Consider the following 24985-nt stretch of genomic DNA (forward strand, 5'->3'; position numbering starts at 1 on the left):
ATGTAGCTGTTACAGAAGGCAGCATGGAAATGAAAAGACAAAAAGAAAGCTGAAGACAGCCAATCTTTAACAAAGATATTTCTGATATAAAAAATGAATCTGAGGAATACATATTCAGTGATAAGTATTCCAGTCCATGTCTGGTAAACTCTCAGATAATGGCAGCATGGTAGGGTCACTGGGGTTCTATTAGCTCAATTAATGAGGAGTAAGATAAGGCTAACACCTCGCTCTTCAAACGGCTAAAAAATAGAGCTGATAGTAATGGAGTTATTAACCTTCGCCAGCCATTGAATTTTGCTGCTGATTCAAACTCCATTTCCTAGTTCAGGCCTCCATTAATAGGCTGTTTATTATCCCTAATCCACATTGGGATCAGCTGCAGAAATATGAAAGCCCCATGCAAAGACCAAATAGTAAAAAAAAAATAAATTTTTTTCCATTCTGATTTTTCCCTTTTCAACATATTTACAGGTTCTACCTTAGAAATTAGGAACTTCATTATCCAAAACTGTTTGAATACAGGTTCTTAGTGTGATGAAAAAGAAGCTTTAAATATATTATGTAAAAAGATTACATAATTGGGGATACAACCACATTGTTTTGAAGACCAAATCAAATACTACTGGAAAACTGGCAATGGAGAAGCCAGTGCTGTTTATTTTGTCTACTGGGAAAGAAAAAACTTTAATATTGGAAAAATGGCTATTTGAAATATATTACATACATATTGTTAGGTCAATCCTTAAGTTCATCCCTCCTCTGCCCAGCTTTGTCTGTCCACCTGTATTGTTTGTAGATACTACTGTAATATAATTAATCAATACCGAAATGTAAAACAATCGACCCTGGATTCAGGTCAGACAGAAAAAGCCCTAAGGAAATGATGGAACAGAGGAACTGGGAACGCCAGGAGGCCCTTAGCAGCAGAGCCCATTGGCGCAGACGGACGGGCTTGCCTTATCGGCTTGAGGAGAGCTCTAACACAAATCTGGCCACAGTTTTAACTATGGAGATCTTGAGTTAAAGGGTCTTTTGGCTCCTTTGCTGAGTTTGTACACACTCAATTGAGATTTGTGACACTTTGCGATTTTTCAGTATATTTTCCAATGAAAGAGACGCTGCATAGTTACTGTAGTCTACACACACAAGACATTCTTCCAAAATCGATCACGATAACATCTAACAGAATATCAGCAATTATGACTAACGGACTTCAGATCAAAATAAAAATCTTTATGCTAATATATATATACACACACACACATCCAGTACACAGTGCTACCCTCAAAACTGAATGCAGTTCTGGTTGCCCCATCTCAGGAAAGAAACAGCTAGAATAACTAAAGGGGGTAGAGAACAGGGGACAGGATGATCAGAAGAGAGAAACGACTTCTAGGAAAGGGAAGGATAAACAGACCAAGGTCCTTTGCCTGGGAAAGAGGTGACTGACCAGGCAGATACATAAAGCTTATAAAATCAGGAGTGTTAGGAGAGCATGAACACGGAATGCTTACAACTGTGTTTCAACAGAAGAAAGGAACCTGGAAAAAACACTGTGTTTTCATACGACAGCCAGTGAAAAAGTAAAACTCCTTTCCATACGATTTGGTGGAAGCCAGAAGTACAGCGTGTTGAAAAAGAGACTATAAAGTCAAGGAAAATGGGCTATTAGACAGTCGTCCACATGACCCTCTGGCTCAGGGAATCCTTAAACTGCTGATTGCCCTGAGCTGGCCTGGAACCAGCAGACAGCCGGTGATGAACCAGCTGAAGCTAACGACAAGAGATACACAACAGATGACACTGCTGCTGCTGAATCTTATTTCAACTGTAAGTTTGAGAGAGAGAGCAGAAGGGGCTAAGAAAGATTTTGTTAGATAGTAAATAGTTTTCTGTACGTTAGAACTGTCCGTGACTATACTGTATATTTCCCATTGCTGCTCAAGCATTAACAGTAAAAAAAGCTAAAATATCTATTTACACTCATTTGGATGAGGAGCTGAATTCAGTTCTTTGCGTTAGTAGTTCTGAGCTTCAGATGCCAACCTGTAGTTGTATTTGGATTCCCACTTACCGTAGGCGCTAAGTGGTTAATGGTGTTCTTTTACTAGATGGCTGAGAGACCACTAATAGATTCAGCTTCTTATTTGCCCTAAAGGCTGCCACAGTTCAATATACGATTAGGATCCTGTCCACTTAGCGCTAACTGCTTCATAGGGAGGAACACAGAAAGCAATACCTGTCTTCTCCGAGTACGGAAAGAGCCATTCTTTGGTAGACAGGTTTTGTCTGATACGGGCAGGTTTTCCTGCACCAGTCTGTAAGCAAGCCTTTGCTTTACTGCAATTTCTAATTTAAAGAAAACCCTGTACCTTACTTTTTCAGTGGAAAATGAATTATTTTCCTTTTTGTTCCAGGGCAGTTCTTTGGATGCAGTGGCTGATGCTGTATGAGTTTTTTTTATTATTACACTTTAACAAACTTTATGGCCCATTTTGTTTGTTTTCAAATAACTTTATTTTCCTTCTTTTCTACCATCAATTACTAGGTTTGTTTTTCTTTCCGTAAGATGGAGGAGTCAGGAGACTGATCCTGCTCAATGCTGTATAATTTAGTATTATGTGTACTAGCTTTATGAGGTAGGAGTCAGATAAAACATAGTATTTGAACACTAACCATTTATTAGCTCTAAGGAATAGATTTGTGACTTGACAAGCAGACAATAACTCTGTGTTCTGATCAGCCAAAGAGGTCTACTCTGAGTTCAAAACACAGAGTAACATACTCTTTCACAAATAATTTTGTTTACTGATGTGACTAGATTTTAATAATAAACTTGATATATATGTAAATTTATTTTAATCTAATTTCATCAACAGAGCCCTCCTAAAAATGAGACTTTGTAGATTGTTCTGTGTCTGATTTATAGATTTCTGCATCCTATTCCCAGATTGATTTCAAGGCTATAATTCTATCAGGTTTTTCTCCTGATGTCAGAAACACCACCTCTGCAGATAGTGTTTTATAACTAGCATCACAACTGAAACTGAATTACTGCCCTGCTATCCTGTGCTGCAATATGTCCTTTTGTTTATAATCACCCGCTCTCCCTTATATACCTACTGCTTCAGTTTCATGGAAAACATCAGCTCCAAAATCAATCAGGTAGCATGATGTCTATTTTTGTCCCTTACTTCAACCCCTGTATAAAATACTAGGGGCCAAATTCTTAACTCAGATATGATGTGCAGAGCTCTCTAAAGAAAATGGAAGCTGAGCAAGTGGATCAGTGCCAAATTTCCGCACATACAATTTTATAATGAGTTGTTCTTCCTCACTTGATGAGGTCTTGATCCTGTAAAGGAGCACATGGCACACACTTGGGTACTCACACCGATCTCAGGTACTCAGATACATCTTCAGGGATTCAGGACCTATCTTCTAAATACGCATGAAGAATAATCCATAGGAAATGTTATTTAACTGAATCTAGCATAAGTTTCAAGATTCTTTCTCCCTTTTTTCATGAAATGGATTCCTGTTTAAGATGTATTTTGTCTTGCTTTTAATAAATAAAGCTACTGCGGTTTTCCATACTTTCATTTTTAAACCTTGATGGCATGACTGCTAGCTCCCTCCCTTTTCACTCTCCTCTCTTCTCTCTCCAACTCAATCTTACCCTCGTACGTCTTTCCACTGCATCCTGAACAGGGAGGAGGGGATTGAGGGCAGCCACACAGCAGGCAAGGGAAGAGAAACTTTGCCAACTCAAACACTTACGTGGGTAATACAGCTTTTCCACTAGTTTTTCCATAAGAATAAGCTTCCTGGAAGCATGAAGACTACCAGTTTCCAACGTATGCCTTTGGAGTGGCCGCTGTGTCAGCCAGTGGCATGGGCTGAACCAGGAAGCCCTGGAGGGGAATGGAGAAGCCTCTCGGCTTTGATGAGTACACCAGCATCTCAAATCCTCACCACCCTTGGGCCAGCTGTAAAGAGCAACTCCATTTTATTTGCCTGGCAGTCATAGCAGTTCTCTTTTGATGCTCATTTCTCTTATATTACATTTCTGAACACTTCATTGTAGCTCAAATAAAATAAAATTCTCATGTTGTTTTTAATTATTTCACAAGACCCAAAAGTCTCATAATGAGCTCCTTGCAATACTAATATATTTCCACGATATTATGCCAATGCTAAAGAAAGATGATGTAGATCCCTCCTCCTGCTGCAAATAAAATACACCTTCTGATATAATCCAAACTTTAATCCATTTCTTATGGTTTGCCTTTAGAGGCAACTCAAACAAATAATCAGAACAACAAAACTCTTCTCTCTCCCACAGTTCGGCCATCTGGAGGATTTGTAAGGCCAATGCTCTATTTCCTGCTCTCCAGGAGCAAGACCCCTTTTCTAGCTAAGGAAGGAAATAAATAAATAAGGTGCAACAGCCTATACAACGGCAATAAAGATCTGTATCTTTCCATAACCAGATTTTCATATATGTAATGTGATTGCTAAATTTGTATCTTACCTGTTTGGAATAATATGTGATTTTTGCAGTTGTTCTCCCTGCTCGATGTCTCTTGGGAAGCCATAAAGCACCCAACCGTTGGTCACGCAGTCCAGGGCATTTAGGCGTTTTGCCAGGATCTTCGTAACAAGGTTGTCTGGGACTGCAAAGGATTAAAAAGATGACACTGATTTTGTATGCTGAGTCTGCAATTAAGGAAGATACACACTACTTTTTTCTGGTCAGACTGTTGCAGGAACTAACGCCCAAAGAGTTATCCCTATTTATGAATGACACATTCTGGAGAGAGGAGTTACTGTTGACTTCTGCATATTTACCATGCCACCATGGAACCCCCAAACTCATAAGGAACTGTAGGACTAAAGCAAAGCATTTGGTAAAAACTGATGCCTACATAGTTTTGCAATGTACTTTTTCTCGCAGCCATACTGGGCTGATGTCACAATGAAGTGTGTGACACAATCTTATCAAAATGCAAAAATAATGACCTGAGTTTTGTAAAAGAAATCCTAAAACAGGAAAGAAATTTCTGTAGCATTCTGTATTTAACTTAGCAGATGATAATGGTTCTGCCACAGCAGGCTAGATGCAGTATTTCTCCAATTTGCCCAAAGGCTTGAAGCTTTTATAACTGAAAATAAATTTCCAAAATGTATTTCAACTACTATAATTACTGCATTGATGACTCCCAAATTTTAGAGATAAAAGTTCTCTTTCCTCTATTATTATTTTTCTTTAGGGCAAGAGAGAACATCAGCAAGATGCTGACTGGGATTACAATTACTATGCAGCTTTTCAAATTCTATTCAATGGGAAACAGTGGTAAGGCAGTCTCCTGCATATTTTCACTACAGCCTTCCTAAAGTAAACTGTTTGAATCAAGATGCTTAAACTTATGTATCCTGTAATTTCTTTTTTTCTTTTTACAGCAAAATTAAATGATTAGGTTCAATAAGGGGGACTATAAATTTTGCGAGGACTCTTGCAACGTGATGGGTTTAGTGTCAAACCACCACAAAGGAAGGTCAGCAAAATCACCTCCAGCTACTTCCCAAAGAAGCAGCCAAAACAATTTTCAAGAAGCAATGAGAGTCCCTTCTCTTTACTTGTACAGCCTGCCTAATACACCGTTGCCTCTGCTGGAAACGAACAATAAAAACCGCTACATAAATCCACATCATGGAAAGTTGATGTTTTGATACTCACCCTGCCATTGCATCTGCATACAAAAATACAACAAGTGCTTGTAGGAGAGCGTATGCGTCAGATCTCTAACAATGCAATTCGCTTTAGCACTAGCTGACAGGAATGTGCCTGTATGTCAGTAGAGCATGCGATTGCCAGTGCACGTTTATACCCTGGGTACAAGCAGGTTTTAAACCGCACTAACAGAATCTGTTTGCTTCCTGAAATTTAACATTTCCTAAAGGCTTACACCTCTATCATGAAATTCATTACTTCTCCTTTAAATAATCAAATTACTGAGTTTACAGAATTGCACTCAGGATTCAATGTACCAGCAAAAAGGGAGGAAAACTGTAGGGAATTAATTAGAAAACAGATTAGTGTATTAATTGAGGATATCCACATTATTAAAAAACAAACCAAACCAAACAAGGAGAGTAATATTCTCCATCTGCTAAAAGAAAAAAGGAATGGAATAAAACCAGACACCTGACAGAGAGCAAAATGACAATGCAAAACCAGGCATTCTGTTAAAAATGGGATTCAGAAAATTAACTACACAATAGTGCAGCAGCAGGCAGCAACGTTATTAGGCAGATGATACCTATCTAAGACCTGAGCTGCAGGCAGGCATAGAGGAGATAACAGGAGAATTGCAGTGCTCCTTGCAGGGCAGTTCTTCTCCCCAGTTACAAGAACTAATACAAACCCAAGACATCCTGGCAGGATAACAGGGAAAAACATAAATAAATAAAAAAAAAAATCCCACCTTCTCTTTCCCCAAAATGTATTCCGTACAAAAAACAATGGAATTTTCCTGTAGTCTGGAATTTCCAGCTGCAGCACTACTAAATTTTCTGTCTTTATGTATGTTATTTTATCATAGCTCCTACTGGAATCATTAACAAGCATGTATAAAGATGCTAAATTACATGATTTTTTGGAAACATTTTCAGAACGCTTAAAGACTGTTTTGCAAGAGATTTTAATGAAACCTACAAACCCGTGAGTAAAACCACCCTGAAGTAGGATTCTGGTGGAGCTGACATTCCTGTGAGAGGAACAGGGAATTAGGACAGAGGCTGAAAGCCCCAGGAATGGCACAGAGAAATAAGTGGGTATACGGCGCTGTTCAGCTTCAGCAGATCGTAGGCGAATTTTCAGTTCCAGGGGCCAAATTGCTTCCATCCTGCATATGGGAAGGAGAAACACTACAGCCTACAAGAAAATTAAGAAGCAATTGTGATGGGAACCAGACAGCATCTCCTTGATCTGATCACTACCCATAGGCCTTCTGAGATCCCTGATGATTGAAATCCTCCCCTTTGGTCACTATTTTTGAACAAAATTGAAGCAATCACAAGAACAACAATAATCTAACAAGACGTGGTAACAATTAATTACAAATTTATCTAATGGCATGCCAGGTTTGGGCTATTTTGAGTAATTCTGGGGATCCATGGTAAGCCTGACACCTTGCTAATTTCAACCATAACTGACTAGAAGATATCAGCAATACATTTTTGATTGTTTGTATACTCATGTACAGATATACATCACTGAATAATATAGACGCTTACATATTTTCCGTGCCTCCCTCTAAAGCTTGATGGTGAGAAATAAAACATAAACAAGTCAGACAGCAAGCTCTGCTCTCCTCTTGATTAGCAAACGTACCTATCACTTCAGCACGATAGGGGAACATAGCTTGTTGGCTGTTCAGTGGCATTACAAAGTACATCAGCTGCCCTTGAACAGAAACAGTCACACTTAAAACAGCTGCATTAAAACTGTAAAACATCTTCCACAGACCAGAGGAAAAAAAAAAGAGGAGAAAAAAAGGAAGAAAGAAATCAGTATTATTCTTATTTTGCTGCAGTACAGAGAGAGTAGGCAATGAAGAACTCTGCAGTGTGGTATTCCTTTTCACTCATGTGGAACTGTCTCTTGAATGTAAGGCAAATTAATAACCTGTAACTGGGGGGGCACGCAGCCTGTACGTAACTAGCCAGAGGTCTCCTGGCCTTAAGCACGTGACCGACGGGCTATATAGCAAAGTAAAATTTAGAGCTATTCTGATGAGACACTCAATCTACGTGTTTTAAGTAGATTATGAAGCACAAGAGCTTTGAATAGTCAATTCCTTTTCAACATAAGCTTGTGTGAGTTTCCAATTCTTAAAGTTAGGGGAATGAGACTCCAGAGAGATTTTACTTTATCATTAGAGAAGTCCAAAGATAAGTTTCTTGTAAAAATTACAATGTGCTACAAAGAGATATCCAGCTTAGGTAATGTGGAAACACATCTCTATTAAGGTGAGAAATCAAGGTACAGGAGTAAAATTCACCCCTCAGAAGTAAAGCTGCAGAGCTACAGCGATACCCTGTGCTGAGAGCACTGTACATAGCTGTGGACCAAGGTCATGGTGAACCTCAGAAGTGGCATACGTGGCAGAATGAGGCCACAACCAGCTCCATATAGAAATGTAATTCATTCATGCATACATCCTTGCCTAACTTCAATACCGAACACTGCATCTCCTTTATCTCTGAGCCTGTCTTGACCACGTTAATGGTCTAGACTATGCAGCTGAATGAGCAGCTATGGACCAAAGAAGTGATCTAATCAACTCAAGGGTATGATCCGGCAGAGTCCAGATGCTTAAAGTGCTCCTGTTCGTGCTGGAACTGCTGCGTGGACACCTAGAGATTTTTCTATCATCTTCAGGGCTGTCAATCAGCACTTTCCAGCAGACCATTTAAAAAATAAATCTACTTCCCAGAGCTTCAAAAGTGTTCACAAGTATAAGGCACTTCTCATGAAAAGTACTTCCTGATGAACCTCGTAGGAGTGTGGCCTATTAGCTCTTACCCAACCCATAGATCTGCAGGACTAATAGATAACCGAATCAGGCAATCAGTTGGCAAAATCATACCATCTGCTCAAGACAAAAGTAACAGAACATTAAAGGCACAGTCTGAAATGCAAAAACACTACTTGAGAGATTACAGGGCACTATTCTCCAATAGCTTCAATGCTGTCAGTGCTCCAAGCTATACAATTATCATATTTAAATTGATTCTTCCTCCATATATTTCCCTTTAAAACAGACTTTTGAAGGGTAGTGACTTACTTCTCCAAACCTATAAAACCTTGATTCTAAGTACAGCATAAATGCATTTGCAGATAGAAACTCTGTCAGCTTTGCGCTGTAAAAAGTTTAAGGTCCTTTTAACAATATTGTCCATTTACCCTTTATCCTTCTCTCGGAGATTTTTTTTTTTTTCCAGCTGTGAAAGTCTTCAGACCTAGCTAATTCAGATGCCTGAGGCTTGATCCGAGTACTTGACAGTTAACATCTTGCCCTGAGTATCAGCTACCGCCAAAGGCTACTTTCCTGGATTGTCCTGTCAATCCTAAATTTAGCAAAGCATAAGATTTGCTTATCTCATTGCTCTACACACTCTGGATTATTCACAATGGGTCATTTTATTTGGGGCCTTCAGGGAAGCATTCTATTGTCTTGCCCATATGAAGGTCTTCGGAGATTGTATCAATTCGTTTTTAATGCGTTTGAGAAGGATTTCACAGCGATTTGCCATCCTGATCGGTATTTTAAGGGAACCCTGCCAGCAGCCCAGCCTCGGGAAGAGGGGCCGTTCCCCAGCTCCTACCGCCCAGCCCCTTTTGCTTACTGCGAGCAACAACCCACCCAGGCAGGAGAAGGCCAACGGCTGCTCCCGCGCAGGGAGGCGAACGGCACCGTCCCCCTCGCCACGGGCCCGGCGGGAGCCCGCGGGCTCTTCCCCGGCTGCCCCGGCCCGGCCCGGCCCCGCTCGGCCCCGCGGTTGGTTGTTCTCTCCCGCCACCTGCCGGGCGGCGGCGGGCAGCGCGGGGCGGCGGCGGGCAGCGCGGGGCGGCGGCGGGCAGCGCGGGGCGGCGGCGGGCAGCGCGGGGCGGCGGCGGGCAGCGCGGGGCGGCGGCGGGCAGCGCGGCGGGCAGCAGCCGCCGCTGCGGCGGGGACTTGAACGGCCGGAATGCGGGTAACGCACGGAAACGGAGCCCGAGCCTGCTTAGTGCTCCGGAGAGCCTGACGGCAGCTCCGGTGTCCTGGGTTTTGGAGCTCCCGTGAAGCCGGTAGATAAAGAGGCAACATAAGAAATCACAATATTGAAATGGCGTTTGCAAAGTACCGTAACACCTAGTTAGTAATTCCGCCAGCTGGGAAATGTACACAGAAATACAGTCTCCACTCGCTCATTTTACAAATGCGGCACCGCTGAGAACGGCTCCCTGTAAGAACTGGAATGATGGTTTTAATACAGTAAAATAAATAATGATAAAACAGTTCATTTCCACATTCTAAATATTTTTGTTTCTTTGAATATATTAGAACCTTACATATATTTTTTTGGAAGTTTTTAGTAATTTAGAATAGGAATTAGCTGTATTAAAGAGTAAGCAATGACATTTTTAAAGCAGGTAGAGTCTCAAATCATCGATTGAATGATACGTGTCAGAAATGCACGCTACAGGAGTGCATCATTCTTACTCACAGTTATCAAGCCACACTGAGGAATCTACATCTGATCACATTTAGTGACGCTGCTTTACCTGTTAGTGGCATCTTCAGATTTAGCAATGAAATTCAGTCCAAATTGAGTACACCCAGCATACAAACACAAAAAAGCTCTTTTTCCCCTAAAAGCAGCCTCTGGGATGTTGTCAGTGTCCGTGTATTTGCCTAACGGCACAGGCTCTTAGGGAGTCGCAGGATGATCTGGCGGGCTGACGCTAAGGTCAGGGTCCACACACCTGGCTTCCCGTCCACACTCGCTCACTGACCGCGGCCTGGCTCGAGTTGAACTAGGTTTTCTGCCTCAGTTTACCCACCTGCAAGACAAAAGCTACTCTGAATTACCTCACAGGGACGTTTCTAACCTGAAAGTTTCTAAAACTAGTAACAAAATGTATATTTGTGCTGTTTCTTTTCACTCCTTCAGCTTCTGCAGAGAGAATACAGCTGGACGCAAGATGGCAACTGCAGTTCTAACCCATCTAACGCATCATTTTCATTATCAACCAAGTTCCCTATTTCCTTCTCATTTCTAAATCAGTTCAGCTCTACTAAAGCATACAGGGTTTGTGACAGGACAGAATTTGGCCTACAAACCCCTTTTTGACAGTGATAATATTTTAAAAAAAGAATAAATTTAGTCTAATAATCGTGGTGAAAAACATCTTGGCCTTCTATACCCAACACTGATTCACCACGTGATGAGATGACGTTAAGGCGTTTGTTGCCCCTGACCAGCGATGCCTGGTGCTGCACGCACTCTAGATCCCCAGCAGCGGGATCAGCTGCCCAGTCCTGTGTCTCCTCTTGCCGCTCCTCCTGACACCTACCATCCACATTAGAGGGACATTCAGAAATAGAAATGATACACAAGAGATATTAAATGTTTTGCTTGGCATTAAAAAAAAAAGTCTGTTTCATACAGGAGCCTGATTCTGTATGTACGGCACACAATGAAATAGAGCCAAAGCCAGAATTTGATGTTAAACTCCAAAGACCATAAAAGTGGATGCTGCCGATACGCACCGTGCTTTCCCTTCCAGTTGTCTTATAAAACCTCATGTGATTTCCCCATCCCAAACTCCAAACAGAAAACCAAACAGAATTCAAGCCAGCAGCTCTTTGCTGAGGAGCTAGTGCTGCGAGAGTAGCAGAAAAGGAAACAGCGCGGTTCTAAGTTTTTAAGAATGACTATCAGCAACAAAGATCAAAATAAATACAGAAGATTAATACTTAGCATTTATATCATGCTTTGCTGTTTAAAAGCCCCTGACAAGCACGGGGCACTGTATGGCCAAGGGCCACCTCTTCAGTCAAATCCACGAGGGTCTGCGGCACTTTGGTGGTGCACGTTGATCCCCGCTGACCCAAAACGGGAACCGTGGGCATCTGATGTGTTCTAACTTACAACCTGCTTTACCCCCTCCCTCATGCAAACCCACAGACTCCAGCAGCACTATCCCTGGAAGTTACGATGCCTAATATTGGACTACCACTACTCCCGTAACAATGGTGATACTGCTGCAAAACCAGGAGACCGGCAGCATTTACATAGGCTGGACCGTATCACAATTGCTCCCAAAAACAACTGCACTGACTCTTAAATAAAATTGTCTTTATTTCATCTGGTCTGGCTTCCAGGGTTGTTGTTTTTTTTGGGGTGGGTTTTTTGTTGTTGTTTGGTTTTTGTTGTGGTGTGGTTTCGTTTGTGGTGTTTTGAGGTTTTTTAAAAAATCTTTAATTGGGTGTCCTTTAAAAATGTCTTCATAGACTGAGTGTCCCCAGTGTTACTTCAGCCCTAAATATCCGCTAGCCAGATTGCTGCATGTTGCGTAGAATAAAGAAAAATATACTCTAGATTTTTAAATAAAGGAAAAGGGGACTCTAACGTATCATATTGTGATTCAACACAAAAAAAGTAAAATTCAGGAAAGAAGATGACAACTTACTGCCTATATGCCTTCATGTATAACTTTCTACTCTACAACCTTGCATCTTTCATTAAAATATGGACACCTAAACCAGAAAAACCAAATAATTAAATTTTATTTTGTTCTCTTGACCATCAATTTTCTCCTAGTAGGAAAAAAGACTGCTACCTATTTTCCATAAAAAAACCTTTGTAGCAGTCCCAGAGGAAAAGTCAAAAGTTTGACTTGAAAAACGGAGCTACTTCAAAAGCATTGTCAAACAGAGGTGAAGGTTTCTTAAAAATGCATAAATTAAAGTATGGTGTATTCATAAATATCTCTGTAACTTTACACAGTATATTTGTGATTGAGGTGCACATATAGGTGAAGATATAGCATCGTTATAAAACTAACTTAAATAAAGTAGAAAATAAATGTGTTTATTAGCTACTGTTTGGGCTCTGTGTGTGTGTGCGTGTGTGTGTGCATGTGTGTGAAAAATGAAAGAAAAATGGAGAGTTTTTTTCAATAATAAAAAGGGAGTTGCACTGCAGGGCCCCTAAAGCTTGTGAAAAATTAAACTCGACGGATTCAAACTGTCCTATTTCCACTTCAAAAGAGAAGAGGCACTGAGCTCTTCCCAACTTATCTTCAAACGCCCAGCACCCTAGAAAGTTTCTTTAAAAAAAATAAAGTCTCTAGTTCCCCCAAGCACTGTACCCGTTACTGTAGCTGCTGTCTCTCCCTCTTCTAATTATACCCATGTGAGTCTATTAATCAACTTGTAAATTATTTAGAGAGCCATGCGCTGTCTTCAGCTAGTACAAACACGCTGCATGCAAAGACTTGCTGAAAACCAACGGAGCTCCCAAAGGGTCTCTCGCCAATGTTCAGACAGCTCGCAGCTCGCCAGTACAGGGCTGTTAAAAACAAGAAATAACACTAAGCTTACCTCCTCAGATATAAAGATTTACTCAGCCTTTCAACTCTGAAACTCTTTGCAAGTTTTTAACAAAGAGGAAGCTGCTCTATTGTCAAATCTTTACTTCACACTTAGTGATGAGAATATTAATTTGATGTCAAAAAAAACCCCCAAACCAAACCCAAGTGCTTTCAGTGAGACTGTGATCACAATCACCAGGGGACCCCAACTTTCAGAGGCTACACCAAAAAGCACCCCTTTAAAACCATTCCAATTTAAAATAAGGGGGGGGATCTACATTTGTACAGTAATAGTTTTTATTAGAAAACAGGAGAAATTAGGGAATTCCAGATTTTACCCCCCACATGCAGACTGCCATTGGGGACTGCTTCAGATATTACTACTTAAAAAATAGAAGAAAGGAGGGGAAAAACCAACACAGATTGTGTGTGTTCAACTCTAAGAGGCTGCAAACAGTGCAATGTTACCTGTCTTCCATGAATCAGCTCTCTTTACCACCTGAATCTTCATTTTGGTGGAAAAAACAATTACCCAAACTAATAGCAGTTCTCCCAGCTGAAAAGCAGAATCTTACTGGTTTTGGAGTGGGTTCCCCCCGCCCCCCCCCCCCCCCCCGGCTCTTCACACTGTTTTCTTGTCATCTCACTTTTCTTGGCTCCATTTATTGCAGCCTTGCAAACAGGTATATTAATTAGTAGTGATCACTCCATCCTATTTCACCATGAAAACACAGAGAATTGAACAGACAGACTGGCATGCAAATTTCTTTTCAACTAACTGATGACCTTTCCTATTTTTATGATGCCCCAAAATGCTGCTGCTTCTATTTTCATTAAAAAAAATGCAAACATCTCAAGGGGCAAACACCAGGAACATTTAAGGGCGAAAAAGCAGATGTGCTTTCTGCATTTTTTTTTCCTCCCAGAGTATCAAATTCTGATAGACGCCTTTAAAATGGTGAACACAGATCGTGCAGATGGAACTTTAAATTAATGCATGCCCACGTTTCAATGAGGCAGGTCCAGAAAGCAGTCTAGCCCTCCTCAGAATTACAGCAACCTGGGGACACAAATTCCACGTAAAGGTCTTCACCAAGCCTGTGGGGTCTACGAACAGCCTATCTACATATGCATCGTTTGTCCATAGTCGGAATTACTAGAAGGGGAGGACTAGTCTATGGAACAGTCTCTTCACAACATTTCAGAAGGAATCAAACTGAATGAATTAATTTATGTGAGTTGTCTTGCTGCCCATGGAAGGGTTCTGGCCTCGACGCTCACCTCTTACTCCAAACAGAAGTCTTCCTAGACTGCCCAAGCAAACGATGTGTGCTAAATTTAGCATTATTGACCAAGATTTAAACTAACTGCAGTTGGTGACCAGAAGACTGGTATTAGACTCCAGTGCTGGCAATTTTCTGCCTGGAGTATAGTTAGCAATAATTGCCCAGTATTCAGTGAAAACCACAACATCCTAAAGGAAAAGTCTGTGCATTTCAGACTGGCTGTCCAAAGAACAACTCTATGTTTATGACAGTCAGAAAGCAGTCAGGTTGCTGAACTTTTCACTGAAAGCGCATTTTTTAATATCTAGTGGGCACCAACTGTAGATTAGAATGTCCTGGGAATTAAAAAATTAATGGGCTCCAAAATATCTATGCCACCTTCATTAAGCAAAATAACTTTTTTATAACATACTCTGAGGAGTATGATAAAGCATGAGATAAAGTCTTTATGAGACAGCGAACACTAGAAAATATTAGAAAATGGGAATGCACCCAGTTGCCTTCTGGGGTGAATAATAGAATTGCTTGGGCTGTTCTTGATATACACATTGTATACATGAAGCAGCAGTACAGGAAAAATCAACACAGAGAATGTCTGTGAAGGCTAAAACCCAGAAGCAATCTGAGTTAGTCAACCAGAACTCGAACAGAATGGACAGTGGACAGCCTCCATAACTCAGTAATGAGTCAGCTCTGAATGAGCTGGTTTTTGACACCACAGCATACCCTGTTGGCGTATGTTAAATGACTAATTGTATGCAATCGATTGTGTCCACAAGAAGGGAAACCACACTAAGATCAGTCCCCAGGGCAAGCATTTCAACGCTATGAGGCGCGCCTCAAGATTTTATGGCACTAGTTTCATTTTGACTAGCGATGATTAGAGCACAACGTTTCTCATGGTCTGCGTTTGGTTCCAGGGCATTCTGTGATCATATCACTTGCATGATTCCTTGCCCAAAGGAACAACTACGCTTACGTGGTACATAACTAGAAATGCAATGAAAACGTTGACGTTCTAATTGCTTTTCCACTTATAACAGTCTCTGCTATTGACTAAACTAACTCTATTCAAATGTGATTTACTTGAAGCTGAATGTAGTTAGTAATAGCACAAGAATCTTTCCTCTCTTAACCTGGTTGTAACTCTGTAGCAAGACAGTAAGGATTCTTTGCCCATCTTTCCTCCTCACTGCACTATGTTCTTTCATTTTCTCCAAGCCTCTTGTGAGGGCAGTAATGAATTCTTGTTAGTGTTTACTAATGTAAATTCATTCTTTGTTATCCCTGGGAGAGGAGGATTAGCAAAATGACAGAACTTCTTATTTCTGGTATTGCTATATAATATTTATTTTTATTCAGCCCTTAATTTTGTAGTATGTTCCACCAAATAAAATATATGTGCATATAAGCAAAAACTAAGTGAGAATTTTTTAGCACAATGCACAGAAATATAGTTATTACTCCCATTAACATTCAGAAGCATTGTACAGCTTTATCCTTGCATGCTCTATTAAAAAAATTGATCTAAATCTGAAATAATTTCTGATCTAGGCGAAGAAAGGAATTACAACTTCAATTTCATTTTCCTGAAATGAAAGCAACTCCCTTGGACTAAGGACGTGCATATTTTTAGGACTGGCTAAAAATTAGAATCTCTGCAATTATTTTACTCTACTGGGAACGGTTTCAGTATCTCCTTTAAGGAACTTTAATGGTTAAGATGAAGTTTATAAAATACACAAAGAGCATTTTAGTAAAGACAGCTCTTAAAGGACTTATCTTTGAATAAATAGATCATCCAAACTCCCACCTCAGCCCTCACTGAAGTTTAGAGAGGGAGGTATTCACAGCGGCTGTCCTCCACTCTGCAGAGATGAGAAGAAAGTGAAATTACAGTATACACATAAGATTCTGAAATTAATGGATACCATGAAAAAACCACGGGTCCAGAGCTTAAAACAATCTCCACATGTGAGTTAAACTACATACACAAGTAGCCACATTCAGGTCAATCAGACCACACACACGCAGAAGTTATTCCCATCCATAACGGCCTAGGATAAATTGCCATTAATATACACTACGATCTCTTGCCTTGGAGTCGAATGGCCATTCTGACCAGCGGCATCTCTAAATCAGAAAATCCTCTCCCAGATCCCTGGGCCTACGTTACAGAGGACCCAGCTTCTCTCTTTCAGGCTGTAGAGATTCCTGCTTTCCATTCCTGCGGTTCCCACCTAACCTTCTAGTTCAGCAATACAGTGGCAGCCACAGAAGACAAATGCATTGAACCAGCCAAGCTACTGCGTTAAGAATAATCACAATCCGTTCACTAGAGATGAAGTTCAGAGTTAAAATGTATTACCTTGTGACTTGGTAAAGTGACTGATAGAGGGATAGAATACCCACAGCTGCAGGCTGCCAAAGGTCTTTTTTAAACACTTAGAAAAGTACCGAATCTCTTGGTGTGGTATCAAGGGAACGTCAGATAATTTTATAGGCTCATGTTTCAGATGTGTGTAATTCAGTCTCAGGATGAAGCTGTTGTGCAAAAAAAAAGGGGACTCTCAAGCATTCCACCTCACCAAAAGGCTTTCCTTGCCTAAAATAAGAGACCATGAAGATTTCTCTTTGCTCAGGGGGGGTTTGCTCAAAATGCCATTAATACTGAAGCTTAAACGAGATTTCCCACCCTTCAGCAAGACTGTCTCCTTACATTTGTAGCATTGGTAACCACACGGCCTGTTGCGAGAAACAGGATTGAAAGTTCCTCTTGCAGGCCGTTGTATTTTGGCAAAATAAACATTCTTCCACCCTACTGAAATACAACTTATCCTTTAGAAGTACAGACGGTTAATACCCATCACATACAGAGAGCTATACTTGTGCAAGACAACTAACAAATATGTAAGTTTAAGCTGCTGCCCTAAGGAGTTACAGTATTTATGATTTATCTGAAATCACCGCAGAGCCTTCCAAAAGCAAAGTATGCTTAGATATTCTTTGTGGTAGTCCTCTCCTACAACAAAAAATGCTGAGAGAAATGAAGTGCAAAGAAACTTTATTTTTAAGTTAAAAGCATTTGCCTGAAAGTAATCTACAGTAGCATTCTACAAGTCAAAATACAGCTATAAACAGAGAGTCTTGATGATAGCCCACTTGAAATAAGAATGGAACACGATTCTGTGCTTTAACAGCTTAAACATTTTAAAATTACACATCTGTATCAGAATTCTGATTTTGATTTAGAGATAAAAACATGGAAATAAAATTTTGGAATATGTACAAGAAATCTCAATTTCACTGGAACAGTGAACTATCTGCTTTGAAGACATTGAGGAGCTTAGAAATCTAACTTCTGTTACTCAGTGCTACAAATCACACGTAAAGAATGGAATTAATCGACTTCCAGATTACTCTGATGTAACTCAGATTAGAATCTGACCAAGAAAAATTCATTCACAATTTATTTTTCCACCACAAATTTGTAACTACAGTGTAATGAGACAACAACATGCCCTACCTGGGTATCCGTTGTCAATATAAGGCTTAACGAGTTCTCCAAGTTTTGTCTTGTCTGCAACAGCTTCCTTTAGCAGTTGCCCACAGCAAACTAACAGGAAGGAAGAACAAAAAAGACACGAGGTTAAATTTTAAAAAGGAAGCAACAAAGAAAAGAAAAAAACCCCAGAAGTTGCATACTGGAATAAGGTCACTGAATAAAATAAAAGTTGTAGGGTTTTTGGGTTTGTTGTTAGAATTTTTTTTTTTTTTTTTTTTTTTTTTTGGCCAAGCAGAGCAAAAAAAGCAAAGAGACTGAGCAGGGGAGAATACTGAATAAAAAAGAATACATTTGGCAAAGAACACATTAAAAAGAGAGATAGAGAGAAAGATATTAATCAAATATGTTTCTGAAATAATAACTCAAGGGATTGCTAGCAGTTTTCACTTTTTATAAACTTATAATTACTGAATAAAGTTACACCTGCTGAACAGCAGCTGAACTGCACTGTTGGAGATGCAGGATAACATGCAGTTCAAGAAAGTGACTCCCTGGATCATTTAATGATCATGTAAGAATTATATTTAAAAATCTGTGCTAATGCAATATTATCATTGACTTCAAATACACAGAACACCAGGAGATGCAGAGTGAAAGTTTTAGTCAGGACAGCTGTATAGGAAATCCGGCTCCTTTGGGCGTGGATGGCACTTTCTGACCAACGTTACTGACTCTCACTGCCCCACGCCGGTGAGATACAACAGTCCCGGCCCTCGTTTTGCAGGGAGGGAACTGAGGCATGGAGAGGTTACACAATCTCACAACGAGTCCTAGTTTCAACTCAGTTTTGGTCACTATTAGTAACGGTCACTCTGTACATTATTGCATGACCTTTCAATTAATAATCCTAAGCTGATTCCCCGTTTTCGGAAATCAATCGCACCAACATCTGCACTGACTTTAACGGAAAAAGAAGCAAGCCCTTTCATCTGCTTTATCGCTGTTAAACGCACGGTTTGGCAAGCAAGAGTAAGAATACTCCACAGGAACATTTCTAGGACAAAGATGATGAAGTTTAATGTTTAAGTGACAAGGGATGAACGCAAATTTTAACAGTCGCTACTTGTCCCGGAGAAGCAAATTCATATTCACAATAAATGGTGTAAAAACCTAACAGAAACTCAGTGCATTGACTCCAACATAAGACAACAGATATGTATAGACCTAAATTCAATCCAGTTCATGAGATTATTTAAACATAGGATTAAATTTTTAAGCCTGTGCTTCAATCCCAATGGCCTAATTGGAAATTAAGTATACACTGAATACTATTGTGAAAAATGATGGTCTTCCAACTCTGTTTTAAATACTTAATTCTTCTAATATTTGGTTTACAGTATACTTAAAATAAAATTTAACATATGGGTAAAGCAGTGGTAATGGTATTTAGTAAAAAGAGCTGCAACTTTCTCTTCTCAAAGTAGTCACTTTTTAAAAAATGCAAATTTTGACCTAGATGAAAACACTATCAAACTTGCAGTTTTAGAAATAAAGTTCAAAAAAAATATTTGGAAACATGAGAAAAAGTTAATTTTTAACACATTCAAACATGTTTTATTTTTCATTAAGCCAATTACATAATCATTAAAAATACAGCTTTGAATAAATCTACAAGTATTTATTTTTAATATGACATTATAAACCACAGCAATATTAAAATAACCGGTAGCATAAACATTATATCAATTTTATTTGTACTTATCAGTATTGAAAAAGGTAAATTTAAAGTATTTAAAAAATCTATATTGCAAGTTCACTGGTATCAAGTTAGTCATATTCATGGCTTTTTAAACACTAAAATAAAGTTTTAAAATACAAAAATACTAAACCTAGAAGCCCAAACTGAGAGGCAGACAGTTTCACAGCTGGTTCTGTGCCTTTGTTAGAACCATTATATAGAAAGCATATGGCTTTTCCTGAAGGTTCAAGTTTGAACTTGAAAACATTTATTTCTTTTCTGAGCAGATCTACTAAATCTATGATTGAAAACAATACCGATCAGATCCTGAAGTTATTATTCACATGTAAAGCCAAATCCAGGTTCAATTAAATCTTATGACTTCACCAGGAGTTCAGGGAAGACGTGAGGAAACTGGCACATCACTACGGACAGAGTGAGTTCCACTAATTAAAGAATCTCCCCAAGATAAAAAAATCACTACCTACTTAATTCTGTTTTTTTCAGTTGGTATACATTGAGAGAATACTAATGAAACAAACTTGCCTTTTACTTAACAGAAGAGGATATGACTAATCAGCAAATTTTACGGATATCAGACATTCGTTTAAAGTAATTTATGGCTACTCCACTATTAGAAGGCATTATAGAACATGGACACACATCGCATTGATCCCATCGCCCAGCCGCGCGTTCATATTACAGGACTTACTAACATGAGCATGCTAACCACGCACAAGCCTCATATAGAATATTCTGGGTCTCCTTTTTACAAAGCAAAGAGAATGCATTTTAAAATAATTGCTTCCTTTTCTAATAGATTACTTCAGATGCATAGAACCTCAGTTTTCATTAAAGTTCAGAGTAAATTCTATTCTAACAGTGCCCCAACTTTGGTCAGACAGCTGAAACTGCAGACATCACTCCTGATCCACCGATCCACAGAAGAATTCAGAGCACCACAGGAATCTAACCCATGGAAAAATACCGATGTAAAGGGTATAAAACATGATGACTAAAAAAACCCGTTAGAGCTGGTTTGTCACAGAATATATGCTCTATTGGTTTATATTTCTTCACTGAAATACTTTTCACTTCCCTCAAAATTTGACATCCATAGCAATGGACCAACAGAGAAATTTTATGAGCAAGTAAGAAAATCAGGAAAAGATAAATGATCAAAAAGAGAGAAAGGGGGAATTGAGAAAAGTGCATATTTACTGAGAACTTACTGTTGATGACACCGTATTTCTGAGCTATTAGTGCTGCCTGCAGGCTCTTCCCACTGCCTGGGGGTCCACAAAAGAGAATCCGCGGTGTAAAGGGGGCGGCTGATCGGTGCCGTGTTTGGACATAGGTAAGAACTAGAACATGAGAGAAAGGTAAGAAATACAGTTTATATCCTTATTTTTTTTTAAAAAAAAAAGAATATAAACATTGATTAACTTCTCTCTTTTAAGAAAAAAAAAAAAAAAAAAAGGTTGTCATGTTGATCATCATTTATTTTATCACTGGAACATCTAAATACTCCAACCAAAATCAGGACTCTGATGAAACTGTCCTGTCAGCAACTTATACTGAGAGAAATCTTATTATCATTACACTCCTATACTTTCTTTCATCAGTAGATGTCAAACTATTTTAAAGAGCAGATTTAATTAATAATTACTCTTTTACCATGTTGTTTTTAGCAGAAGTAATTTTTGCTTGATAAGTACAATTTTACCATGCAAATTATAGAGGGATATAATTACATGTAATACTTTTGCAGTTTCTGAACAAATATTTAAGCGTAAAACCTCAGGATGTTAAATTAATATGACATTTATCCAGCTGTGTGTGTGATTAACAGACTCCTAATTACAACATTATAGACTCGTAGCATAGGATGCAATGACAAAATACGGCATTGAGAACACATGACTCAGTATGATTTTATTCTTTTGTCCATTATTTTTGCATAACATGCAAAGCATACTTGAGCTTCTCTGTCCAATTCCACTCTGTTTGCTGGACATCATTCCTCTACATTTTGTATTGCGTAGGAAATACTACATTCAGGTCAATCTACAGATTATAAGAGCTTTGGAAAGACCACAAGACATGTGAAGCATCACCAACATTGCTGCACTGGAGAGATCTGAACTTTGTTACAGTCCCAGAAGAGAACCTGATAGATGACCAAGAAGCTAGACGACAACACGGCTTGGCAGTGAGGACAAATTAGGATCCTGTTTAGACACAGCCAAACACTTTCACTCCCTGTGCCCCTTCTACAGCTAGCTACTAGTGAAGAGAGCAGCTCTGCTTCAGCATAAGCTACGCAAGCTTTCCAGGGATCACAGATTCAAATGCCACCGTATCCTGACTACCATGTTTACCCATGATTAAAGCAGCATGGGCACACCTACACAGGCTTTGATCTCCCCTGTAATTGCAATGGATACAATTCAGTGTTAGCCCAGTCATCTTCAGTTCAAGTAAAAGACTCTCTGGACTAAAAAGAGTCCTTGTAATAAAATGATATTTTAGTCTAACAAATAGGCTTAGACGTTAATATTTGTATGAATCACAAGCCCATATTAAAACAAAACACAAAAGGATTGATGGAGAACATTGTAAGGGTCACTATTTTAACTACCATTGTTAACACATTGCTGTATACTAACTAATAATTTTTTGAGGACCTTCTGCTAGACATTTTGGCATCATTATAAAATAATTTCATAATAAAGAAGCATCTCCAGCAAACTTCATCCCTGCTATTTCTAGATAGTGGACCTAAAGTATTGAGAAACTAACTCAAACTGCAACCACATGGGACCACAAACATCTCTTTCTCCAGTGCCACAAGCTGTACTGGGATAGTACACTGTACAACTGAATTTGATGGCACCTATCCTAGCATATGGTAGCAGTAATTTAAAAGTTTACAAAATTTTATAATTGTATGAAACAGTCCATAATAATACTAAGACTGATAGGACATCTCCTCTTTCTTTTTCAACTCTATCTGTAGCAATAAAAATACTTAACACAAAATCTGGAAAATCATAACAGGAAATAGTGTGTTTGCTGCATAACTTACTAAAACCCAAGTATCAGCTACCCAAGGAGTGCTCTAGTTATTCTGAACATTTTCCATAACCCAGTGTATTGAAAAGCACAAACATTACAGGCAAAGCACCCTGCTTACAAATGATGCTTAATTTGCAGTAAATAACCAAGTTAATTAGGAGTAATGATCCCCTAGACAGTCTCCACATCTAATTATTCTTTAAAAAAAAAAATAATCTGACTGCTTGATGCACTGCAGAAAAAAGATCTAGAGAGGATTTTTCCATTCCAGTTTTCAATTTATCTCACTACATTATTAATTAATAATAATTAATATTCAGGCACTCACATTTTTATTTACAATTCAAGGCATGAATTCTTTATGAATGATGATATGAACTTTTAAATTTAATTAAGTAATTTAGAGGTAATTAATGTGTAAATTCAGAATATAAACTTCCTACTTGTTTATCTTAAAAGTGCAGCACTTGTTATTAAAAAAAGACCTTTTTGAGATGCAAAATTACTGGGATATAACAGATCATCTACAGACTGACAGCTACAAAGTACATTATCAATTGGTCTTTCTGGCAGTTTCCTTATTCTCTTCTTGAAGTATCAACATTAAAAGTCAGATTGCATTACAGTCAAGCAAAGGCAAACGAGTTGTTGAACAGAAAAGCTACCAGCACAAACAGCTTTTAAATAACGAAATGTTACTGGCTTTGAAGTACTCCTACATCTTATTATCAGACTTGTGGAAGGTACTAGCCCTTTGGGAGATTAACAATTGAGCCACAACGCAGCCTTTTAGAAGAGACTCTTGCAGAAATAACCGTGACATTTGCTCTACTGAGTCAGCTGTTCCTTGGCAGGACCGTGGAACTAAGACTTCCCAGTTACCTGCACTTACACTAGTCCTGCAAAATAATTACCAGTAACAGCCCAAACGTTGCACTAGAGAGAACACAACTCAGCTGGGAGCCATCTGTGTTGACTAACCCTAATCCTGCAAACTGTCTCTAATGGCTAGGAACTACCTTTCAAGCAGGAGTTTATCAACTATCAGATTTGCCATAAAGGAACATATTTACCCTGTGATAAGACATCCACGGAAGGCTGGTCTGCATTGATCAATTTCAAAACTTTTTGGTAGATCTGGAAAATCCCAGGGAAGTTTCTGTGATATTCCAGCAGTTTCTTTGACATCTCCTGTTCAGACAGATCTTCTGGTTTCACCAAACGTTGCTGTACTTGCGGATCACTGGGCCAGTCAAAGGTCGTATGGTACACCTCTAGAAGTTAGACACTGATCAGGAACTAAGAGGATGACCTAATAGGTCTTGCTCAGCTCTAAAAGGTTTCCTAAACAAAATCAAGCTCTTTGTTAAAGCTTTACATTGGTGGCACAAGCGATAACCCGTGCACTTCCCTCTCTACTTGTACCGACAGCTGACTATTACTCTGCGGATGCACAGGTAGGAAGTGGCCAAGGTAACGGCTCACCTACGTAGCCAGGACAGCGTGACAAGGGAGAACCAGGAACTGGGGATAGCTCTCCAAATTCTTAGGCTGAACCTTAAGCAAGACCTTTGATAAGCAAATCTCCTTTATAGCAAATAAAAGCCATTTCTTTAGTTAAGAACATCCGTGCTAATGCCACTCCAAAAACATCCAACATGATTTTTTACTGAGCAATGTCAGGATTTTATTTCGTGATGGATGATTGATATAATATTCAATAGACAATATAGAGTGAAGTCTATCTCACAGTCATTTAATGGAAGATACCTAAAACCATAACTGCACCTCAGGAAAGAAAAACTACAACAGGATGTAGCAAAGATGCATAGCAAAAGATAAGCTCATACGGACAGATCTAAACCTTCAAATATTCTGTACTGCCATAGTTTAATTGTTTGCAGGCTCAATACTGAGCTTTACATATTCCCATATTTTATTGGCACAGAAAAGAACACAATGTCAACAAAGACTTCTTCCAAACAGTTTAAATTTATAATTATAAATTCCCACTAGTTCTTAAAGGGATACCATTTAAATTTTAATTCCACTGGCATTGCAATGTTTCTGGGACCACGCAATACTCCCGTTTCTAGTGGAGATTAGGAATAAACACATACTGCACCTTCTGTGAAAGGATCAAGCCTTTTCCCACTGTTCCTCTCAATCAGCACAGTGTCTGGAGCATAAAGCACAACTAGGTACAAAAGAAAGAAAAAAAGAAAAGA

The 24985-nt window shown here is 39.2% G+C and overlaps 1 protein-coding gene across 2 annotated transcripts in view; it reads right to left on the bottom strand.

The window, feature by feature from the left end:
• Nucleotides 1-24985, bottom strand: part of AK8 (adenylate kinase 8) — a 70697-nt gene that overhangs the window by 23439 nt on the left and 22273 nt on the right. For both annotated transcript variants that reach the window (XM_075772284.1, XM_075772285.1), the window contains 5 exons: nucleotides 24883-24954; nucleotides 23831-24031; nucleotides 20912-21043; nucleotides 17963-18052; nucleotides 4538-4679 (listed from right to left, as the gene is read on the bottom strand). In XM_075772284.1, the coding sequence (XP_075628399.1) occupies nucleotides 4538-4679; nucleotides 17963-18052; nucleotides 20912-21043; nucleotides 23831-24031; nucleotides 24883-24954 (637 nt within the window). The remainder of the gene's footprint in view (nucleotides 1-4537; nucleotides 4680-17962; nucleotides 18053-20911; nucleotides 21044-23830; nucleotides 24032-24882; nucleotides 24955-24985) is intronic.

This window comes from Balearica regulorum, chromosome 20, assembly GCF_011004875.1.
Source record: "Balearica regulorum gibbericeps isolate bBalReg1 chromosome 20, bBalReg1.pri, whole genome shotgun sequence".
Taxonomy (NCBI): Eukaryota; Metazoa; Chordata; class Aves; order Gruiformes; family Gruidae; genus Balearica; species Balearica regulorum.